We start from the raw sequence: 10,000 nt of genomic DNA, 5'->3' as shown, positions 1-10,000 counted from the left end.
GACAGGAAATTCCACTGCAAAAAGAAAAAATTCATACATCTCCCTCAACACGAAATACATAACATTGTACTAAACCATGTAGATGAAAACAACTAGAAACACTGGCCTATATCATCTCTTTCAGATCACATTTACTTATGTGTCTTAGCTACTCAAATGCAATTCAAAACATTTTTTAGATCAAAGAAAACTCATGAGAAGGTGTAAAAGCAGTGCCATAAGGCATGTGGTGCATTTCTTCATAGAACCTGGGGTGAATCGATGACCTGCTTTGCGATGCTATTTCACCCGCATACCACAAGGTGATGACATTTCCCTCACGCTACTTAATCAACAGTCAGGGAAGATCCCTACATGTGGCAAATTCATCTCATAAAAAGGCAATGATCACATAGGCTGTGTAGATCAATCAATGTGCTTACTGATGCAGGAAGTAAAGTAAGTTAAATAAGCCGGCCCAACCTGCTATTTCCTGCAGCCGATCTTCATCCATGTTGGGGTCAAAGTCACTGCCGAGCACATCGGTGCTCCAGGTTTCGCTGACCGTCTCGGAGATGTCCCGATCATCCGTCAGACCCATCATGTCCCTGATCTCAAACTTGCGCAGTTTGTCATCCAGGTTGTCCTGAGTGGTGGCTGAAGGGAACACACACGTATGTCAGACAGGGCTTGCTCATGAAGGACTTTCATCTGTAAGCTTTCTTATCTTTTGTCTGTTTACAAATTTGCTGTATCTGAAAAATATATATTTATACTTCCAACATAGTCTTTTAGCAGCATACAGAAATATACACAGACCCTGTTCATGCTCCAAAAGCTGTAGAGCTTCCACCCCGTTGCTCCCTGATGGTCCGGCTCCCAGCTCAGAAACAGACTCTCCCTCCAGGTCCAGAGAGGACACAGAGTTAGAACGATTGGACGGACCTGTGGTAAAAAATAAATAAAAATCATAAATAAAAACATGCACACGGTAATAGTTTGTTTGATAATTGTTTGTGTAGCTTTATGCGTCTTCAGACTGACCCTCTGAGATGCCTTCCAAGTTGTCACTGCAGAGGGAGAAGCGAAGGGTTTTGTCTGGTTTACCGTGCAGCTTATTATCATCAGCATGGCCCTCCCCCTGGGCCCCATCAGCCAACTGCAGGTTCAAAACCTAGTGGATGAAAATAAATCACATACATATATATATATATACACACACACACACACACACACATATACACATATACACATATATATACATACATATATATACACACACATATACATACATATATATCTTGCGTTTGTTACTAACTTGCTTTGAGTCATTCTTGCTAGTGACATTATCTCAGTTAAGGTTGGATAAGGGAGTTCATTAAACATGAGATACAAGGTTTCCTAACAACTGCATAACATTGCAAGCACACACAAAGCACTGCAAAATGCATGCCATAGACTGAGAAGTCGCGTTCCCCTTCAGTGACAGGAAAAGATATGGTATTGAATTTATCACATCATCATCTCTCCTGCAAATGAGTACATTATTCCAGTCACATTACCTCATTCTCTGACATCATCCCAGGGACAGACTGAGGACCAGTTCCTAGTGAAATCACGAGCACCTCCTCTGGCATCAGCTCCTGTATGGACTCCTGGGAGCTGGCCTCTGCCTCCCCCTCCTGGGCGATGTTGGTACGGCTGCGGCTACGGGCAGCTGCTGGTTGGTGGGTTGGAGGGAATTAGTAGGGAAAGCACTGTAATATTTCCATAAACAACCAAACATTATTCGTGAAAATGAACAGCTCGAGCCTAAAGCTTGAAACTGGAGAACTAACACTCATCTGGGATGTTACACCAATGCTAAATTCATAAGTAATGAGAATGATTTGCAAATGAGCTGTAAAGTCATAATGACTTTATCGGTTTCACAAAGAAAATGTCAAAATAACCTTTTGATTGATTTCCAGTTATTTCTTTATGTAGCTATACGTTGGTGACATTAAAGACAAATGTATGTATCGTATTTAGATGTTAGATAGTTAATAATAAAGACTAATTAAAAGGCTCATTGGTTAAACTGATATAAAAACAAAAGGCATAGTTTTTTTTAACAAAATGATTTTCACAACCCTAGAATATAGACATTCTAAAACACTGTACATAATGTTCACTATCGATATCATTTGGTATGTCCTGCGCTCGAACATGGTATTCTGTGCATGTTGAAATACCAACTGATGTGCTTTCACAATGTCTTTTTAGGATTGAAATGGCAGGCCTAACATAATGAAACACTTAAGCTGCACATGACATTCATACCACTCTTAAGACGAGTCTGACATATTTCAGCCCTGTGTTTCTGGAGCTTTTGTACACATACAGCATTGATTATGTAGCTCCATCCACTAGATATATTTAAAAAGAAGAACTAAGTACAGGACCAGTTCCCATACAAGTTCACTGGGGTTCTGAATTTCCCTGGGGGGGGGAGGGGGTCTGGTACTCAATCATAAGATCATTTACAACATTACACCCATCCTGAATTGTTTTCCCTTCTCAATAACAGTGTTTTTTTATGAACAATGCTTCCATCAAACTATGTATTGGGATAAAACTATTTGAGCAACATGAAGAGTATGCTGGTTGTATCCCACATTCTTTAATAACAACATTATCTCAGTTGAGAATTTTGAGATCTGAAAAAGAAACACTATACATCCTCCAATTCGTTTAAAAACACAAAGAAACCAATATAATCCTTGATATTATCACTATAGTTTGTTTTACTCTTACTTTATCTGACATGAGCAGATGCCATATGTTATATTAAGAACACAACCACACCACCACAGAGCTACAATTATTGTGGGAAGTAATTGCGCTAGTGTCTCTTTTATTTTGACCACAACTTGGGCAGAGACCAGAAGGAGGAAAGGTGGAAGACAGATGTTTTTCCCACTCTACCTTGTAATGAAAAGCCATAATCCGCTGAATGAGGAAGCAAAAAGGGGAAAAAAAAAAACGTAGAAAACTAAATGAGTTGAAAAACATTGTAGCTCTAATAATGAGCAAAAGCACTGTGCGAGGCAAAGCAAGCATGGTGAGAGCACATGGACGACAGCAGCAGTGCTATGCAACAGTGGTGAGGCGGGAAGGTTACTGTGCCGTTAAGCGCATGAACTACACGAGTGTCATCTAACACGCAAGTTGGAGAGAAAACAGTTGCATGGGTTAAGTCCTCTCCAACCCTAACATGACTGACGGGCTACCCACCAAAAGGGGCTACTAATGGAATGTGAGCAGACAGAGCGGTGGTCGTGGGGTCCCAGGATGTTATAGCGGCTAAGTGTTGTCCTGGTCATTCAGTGGCAGCACAGGAGGAAAGGAAGAGGACAAAGTCGGGGGTTGAAGAAAGAATACAGAGTACATCTCACAAGTATCAACTCAAAACCGTGCGTGTAAACGTCATATTTCAGAGTAGCAAGCACTAGTGGTTCAGTTCTAATTAAGGGGGAGTTGCTACAGCATCATTTGTCATGAGTATGCTAATGAAGGTAGTCTATGCATCTTTTCCATCCATTCCAATTAAAATTAGTTCATTTATATTTGGTAATTTAATTGGTTGTCATTTCTGTAATTGAGCCTCAATCCGGGCCATGCTAATTATCTCCATAACAAGCTGAGAAGAAGCTCATTAGCTTCCTATAAAACACAGGCCTTTCACTAGTCATCACCACTCAACTCCACTTGTTTATTATGCTTCTCATTAGGCAAAATATTATGCTTTCATCTTCTAGTTCTAGTTTCAAATTGGAATATTCCTATAAAGCAAAATGTCTCATATCGGGAAATTACAAGAGGTTGCGTCACTTTGAGCACATCAAAACGTCTATTCTATAAAAAGTGGCAGTGACACAGAGGCGGAGGTACCTATGGGGAGTCTGTTCTTCTTGTTGGCAGGAGTGGTAGCTGGGGAGAGCTGGGGGGTGTTGGAGGGAGTGAGCTCCAGACTGTTGCTCTTCACAGTTCGAGACTGGGGCACGTTGGCAACAAGGGTCTCCAGAGCCATGTGATCCTCCTCCCGAAGGTGGTCCCCTGCCATCACATTACGCACAAAGTCCACCTATCGGGGAAGTGAGAAACGTTATTATTGAGACCATAAATCGGTCATTAGAAGTCAACAGTTATTTTGAGGAAGGGTGTCAGGAGTCTGAGTGAACCTAAACTGTGTGTGGTACAAAACGTCAAAGGTCATTTTGAATGGAAAGAAAGAATAAACACAAAAGCAACACAGATTTCATAGACAAATAAACCATGTTTATGTCCTGACATAAACGACACAATGTATTGAAAAACATGTTGTACACTGAAGTCACACAGAGTCATGGGGTAGGTTAATGCATGAGCTTTCACTCTAGACAAATTTCTGCTTTGTTTGCTGCAATTGATTAAACAGAAACCACAAACTAAACTGATTGGAAGACATGTGCACTAACAGGAAATTTGCGCAACAACTACTACAAACTGCCTGAATAATTAACGCTTGAATCAACATCCCTAGTCTCACAAAACAGACAAACATGCTTATCATCTCCAGAAGGATTTTTACTGCACAGATTTGTATGTTATTTTGTCCGGCCCCTGTAAATGAACTCTACATTGGAACATTTTGAAGTAATTGTAAATGTATGCAGAAAGTGAAATTAGTCTGTAGGGAGTACCTAGAATGCCTAGATCTAAAGTTCAACCCTGCAACAGGGTGGCAGTACATAAAGACTCAAACTTCAAAATGGTAGCTAAGGATACATTTGGATATGAATTGCAAAAGAGCCTACCAGCACAAGCAGCTGATTATGTGAAATATAGACCGCAGTCCTACTGAGGCCTTCAAGAAGGTTCATCGAGGACATGGGTGGGGTCTCGACTGCTCTTCCTCCAATCACCACATCCAGAAAGGCAGCCACACAACTCTGCAGACAGAGACGAAGAGGCATAAATTAGTACGAGGAGAAATATGTTGCGCTCGGGCTGGAATTAACAAACCATTACTATGGTTCACAAACCTTATCAAATTTGGACAAACTGCTTTTCCGCCTCGGGTCTGCATCATCATCGGTCATGGCCAACTGCTGCAAAAGCTGCCCCACCTGTGTAACAACAAAAATATGCAACATGACTCTTTACTGTAGAATGCCTCCCATGTGTTTGATGTGTTAACAGGATTACTCGCCGTGCCACTAACCTGCATTAGGTTGAAGCGGGCCACTTCATTGATGGGGGCGTCTGAGATGATACCATACTGCTCTGGGTTAACTATAGCCGGGCAGATGAAGCAGGTCAGCAGCAGGTCTGTACACATGGTGCGTACCTCGCCCACCTCGAGACGCTCCAAACATGACAAAGTCTTGTACATCTGCGACACAATCCAGCGCAGGCTGTGGGGAAAGCAGTAGGTGTTCTGCTTCAGGTACCCGATAAACTTGTTGACCAGAGTTACCAGCTTGGCTTCATTGGCCTCCACAGCTGCCTGCACCCTCCGTTTGTAGTCCTCGGAGCCCTTCTCTCCAAAGCGTTCCTGCTGGGCCGGAGTGAGGCGCTCCGTCACCTTGGCTGGGTCGATCTCCAGGTGGTCTTCGTCTTCCACCAGCAGCTGCATAATGGGTTCGTGGAGAGTGGCGGTGAGGAAGAGCTTGGCCGAGTACAGGCCCTCGGAGAAGAGCTTGAAAAGGATGCTGAAGGCACAGGTTCCCCGTCGCAGAAGACGGCGAGGGTTGTCACTCTCCTTCAGCTCGAACTCAACCAGATATCTCAACACCTGGGAGTTGGCAAGAAAGACAGGTGCACCAGAGAAAAACACGTTACTTTGAGGCTTTAAAATTGTTTCACAAATGCGTAACACTAGAGACAGGTACGGGCTGACTGACCTGTAGCAGGTAGCTCTCATCCTCCTGCATGATACAGTTGCCATAAAGTGAGGTGAAGACTGTATAGGTGACCCCCTGGGTGTGCTCCTGGTTCAGCCTCTCTCCTGCCACCAGACAGGAAGCCACCAGTCTCGGGTTCTCCCTTAACCTGGCCACAAACTCGCCATAGATCGTCTCCTGGAAGCCCAGAGTCTTGTAGCCATCAATAAACTGTGTGTCTTCCAGCATTTTGGCATGTTGGCAGCATTCAGCCGGAGAGGCCTCCGCACTGTAGAACAGAGTTGATCCATTATTACTAATGTCCAAGATATAAAACCTTGCATACCAACAAACACGATCAGTATATACTCCAATTCCCTCTCACTAAGACAACTAGATCTCACCCGACTTACAGCCATGGCGGGTATAAACGGGTTTATCACAGCTTTTCTACGTGGTAGACGACACATCATCCAACCTTGTTCTGACCGACATACAATCAAGTAGAAGCATTAGATTGTATGCTCAAAGATCAAGGTCTCACTTGCTCTGCAGGCTCCAACTGACAGCTGATCTAAACTGTTGTGACGGGCCAAGCGCACACAACAAGAGCATACAGTATCAAAATTGATCTTACCAGCACAATAGAGTTTACATTCAGAAAATGCTGGGATCCAGATCGCCACATTGTCACCGATACCTGATTCACTTATTTGAATGAGTATCGACCGATATCGAATATCAGTATCGATGTATCTCTAGAAAATGCTCACCACATCCTTAAATTTGAAAAACTTCGTAGCATTTGAATTTAGTGGTGATTAAGAAGAAGTTTTGCATTTACCTGTATATTGCTGTCTTTCATTAAAAACTGCTTTCTGTTGACATCAATGAGTTTTAAAAGGTATTTTATATTTATATTTTTTAACCTTAGAGAGAGACAGGCTAACTGTCAGCCACCTGACTCAAATCTTTATGCTAAGCAAGGCTAATCACAACCTGGCTACAGCTCTGTACTTTATGCACAGACATGACGTGAAAATCCATCTTCTCATCTCACTTTTTTGAAAGCTTATTTCCCAAAAGGTTTATCTATTCCTTTTTAAAAGGCCCGAGTGAATGATGATGGCAGGTCTGACCTGGTGAGAATGAGACGATCGAGGTTGATCCTCTGCTGCTTGGCGATCCATGCGGCCCGGTACAGCCTCTCAGCCGTCTTCAGTACGTCACTGTTGAGCCTCTGGATCAGCTGCTTCTCCGATGCCACGTACAGCCGCTCCTGCTTCAGGTGGTGGGCCAGAGTGTGGATGTCTGGCTTCACCATCTTCACCAGCTCACACTAGCAGAGAGGTAAATGACCTGAAAAAAAAGGGTAAAATAGGTGAATACGTGGTACTGAAACTGATCAAGAGCTCAAATAACCTTTTATCAAATGTTGGATCAAAGTCACATCAGCAAGAAAAATAAATGTCAGGTGTTTTGTTCTGTTGTGGGACTGTCCAGCATGTGTATTTGTCTGTTACCAAGCACTCCAATGAACCCTAGAAAGTTGTTGACATTTAGGCTACTATAGTAGTCTAACTTGCCCAACCTCTAAAACAGTATCATTATTCTGTATTTGAGCTACACTGCATTTAAAAGTAGCTGTATTTAGAGGAGAAGCAGGAAGTGGTTCCCTTTTCTGTAAAGGCTGGCTGAACGCTAGCTCACACATGACGCTCGCGTCACACAAGTGAAGTGATAATTTGCATTCCATGTGCTTCACACGCTGGCCCAACGACAACAACAAAAGCACGCTTTTCACAAGCTTCAGGAGACGCCAAACAGCTGAATATGCAAATCCCTCTCCCTTTTTCCAGATATACACAGCCAAGACATACGAACCAAGCTGAGGGCATGAAATTTGAATGATTTCTTGGTGATTCATACTCACAAAAGCCTCTTTGTGGCTGGTTGCAAACACAGCAAAGACAGATTTAACAGTGGAGTTATGGTTCTGGGAGGAGAACGAGACGAGACTGGAGAACGGCCTCAGAGTGGGAATGACAGCAAGGCAGGGCCATTGTTCACACGCTAACAGACAACCACAGCGCTAGAGTTGATGTGTCTGACAAATCAAATTGGTTATACAGATTTAAAATACATAATGATAGCCTCCACATTAAACTCCCTGGGTAAACCAAGAATACAAATTTAGTACTTATCTCCGATGACGGTGATAGATTTTAATTTTTTTGTAAAGAACAGGTCAACTTAAAAGACCATTTTAATGAAATATCACAAACAAACATTCAGTATGTGATTTATTTCTTCACAAGACAACTGATCGTTATCACATGAGAAACAAAATAGCCTCCTGGGTGCTGCAATAGATCAACAAACAAAATAATCTCACAAGCAATTATTCACTTAGTCGTGCATCAGGAAATATATTAAATATTTGCTTTTGAAGGCCCTTGTGATTTGTAATATTTTTTAAGATTTTAAGACCAAACAAATAGTTGAACAGAAATCAATAACTAACTGGATAATGAAAATAAAAAGAAGTGGACGTAGTCATCGCGACGTCACCCATTGGTTTGTGGACTACCGCTTTGAAGCCTCGAGTTCGGCGATTTTGCCACCGCCATCTTGGATTACGGCCGTAGCCATGTTGGTACGCGGCTCTGGTAGCAGCAGCGACCTGTCAATCACAGTAAGCCCGCCCTAAAGCATACTCTGCTTTTTGGTGTATTTGACTCTAAATGGGACCATAAGTTACTAAATGAACATCATGCTGTATTGAAGAAGACTTAAACTAGCGATGTTTACTGAGGTACTAAATCAAGTGAGAAGTAGGGCCATCTTCTCATAGACTTCCATACAATCGGACTTCTTTTTGCAACCGGAATAGTCGCCCCCTGCTGGTCAGTAGAGAGAATGCACGTTTTAGGACACTCCCACATCGGCTTCACTCGACAGAACTGGAGTTGCCGCCTGGTTCTTCAACAAATATATTCCACTTATAGGCAATATTTTTTTGTTATTAATGTTTATTAAACAACTGTTAGTCGTTTCCCAATCTGGACATTTGTAGAGCAGCTTTTAAGGTCATGTGGTTATGTATTGAGTGGTGGCAACATGAGATAGGTTTTACCTTGGGCTGCAACTAATGATTATTTTCATTATCGAATAGATCATTTTCATTATTAATCGACTAATTGTTGTCTAAATGTCAGAAATTAGTAAAATAATAAATGCCCATCACATTTTCCCCAAGCTCAAGGTCTTCAAAGTGCTTTTTGTTCCGACAACAGTCCGAAACCCAAAAAGATGAACTACCACACAAAGAGACCCAGCAAATATTCAAATTTGAGAGGCACTTAACAGTACCATTTTGGCATTTGTGCTTCAAAAATAACTTAAACGATTAATCAACAGTTTTTAATAGTAGTTTTCAGTGCTAAAACCAACCACTTGATGGGGGCTACAAGTTATTGAAGAGTAATCTAAATTTAAGACCTTTCTGGATTAATAGATCTGGAGGGTAAATAAGAAACATACATCTGAGGTTTTATTTTGTTTCCATTGACAGGTAACTAGTTGATGAGTACACTCAGGGTGCACTTCCACATATTCAGTCATGTTCTTAAATAAGCACATTCCTCACATACTTGGAAGGAAGTGAAAAAACAACTATGCTATTGAGTGGGTAGCAGTGAGGTTGACTGCCATTTGTCATGGCTTCCTGTGCCAGTCAGCTCCAATACAATACACTGCATAAAGCCACCTGGTGAGTCAGTCATGGAGCTCACTGAGGAACTCTAAAGCAGAAGAGAAACCCAACAACAGACTGTGAGGGAAAGCTAGGTGCATTTGTGGCAGTACAGTCACTGAATACTGTTATCGTGACAAGAGGACCAGTCGTCATCCATTACACCAGCACTTAAATTAAAACAAGTCATAAGAGGCAGGGCAGAGAAAACAAATAGATTTAAAATACCAACGCAAGTCCAACCGCTTCAGTTATCCGATGACAAAGTTTCAAAATTCTAAATAATTCTAAAAATGTGAAAGCAAAACAACAACACTACTTTTTGAAGTGAATATCACAGCACCTGAGCAAAGGTGTTTGG

General features: G+C 41.9%; 1 protein-coding gene across 9 annotated transcripts in view; it reads right to left on the bottom strand.

The window, feature by feature from the left end:
• gapvd1 (GTPase activating protein and VPS9 domains 1) overlaps positions 1–10,000 on the bottom strand; it is a 40,024-nt gene that overhangs the window by 14,366 nt on the left and 15,658 nt on the right. For 4 of the 9 annotated variants that reach the window (XM_031849187.1, XM_031849190.1, XM_031849194.1 and 1 more), the window contains exons 2-12: positions 7,025–7,244; positions 5,907–6,174; positions 5,225–5,797; positions 5,046–5,129; positions 4,818–4,952; positions 3,913–4,105; positions 3,256–3,336; positions 1,542–1,699; positions 1,024–1,153; positions 799–924; positions 463–636 (exon numbers count right to left, since the gene is read on the bottom strand). In XM_031849187.1, coding sequence (XP_031705047.1) covers positions 463–636; positions 799–924; positions 1,024–1,153; positions 1,542–1,699; positions 3,256–3,336; positions 3,913–4,105; positions 4,818–4,952; positions 5,046–5,129; positions 5,225–5,797; positions 5,907–6,174; positions 7,025–7,209 — 2,107 coding nt within the window. In that variant the 5' untranslated portion in view covers positions 7,210–7,244. The other 5 variants (XM_031849192.1, XM_031849193.1, XM_031849188.1 and 2 more) reach the window with 4 other exon arrangements.

This window comes from Anarrhichthys ocellatus, unplaced genomic scaffold (genome assembly GCF_004355925.1).
Source record: "Anarrhichthys ocellatus isolate YVR2014 unplaced genomic scaffold, GSC_Weel_1.0 scaffold9, whole genome shotgun sequence".
NCBI lineage: Eukaryota > Metazoa > Chordata > Actinopteri > Perciformes > Anarhichadidae > Anarrhichthys > Anarrhichthys ocellatus.
The sequence above is the reverse complement of the archived record's forward strand: the minus strand, read 5'-3'. Positions and strand labels throughout refer to the sequence as shown.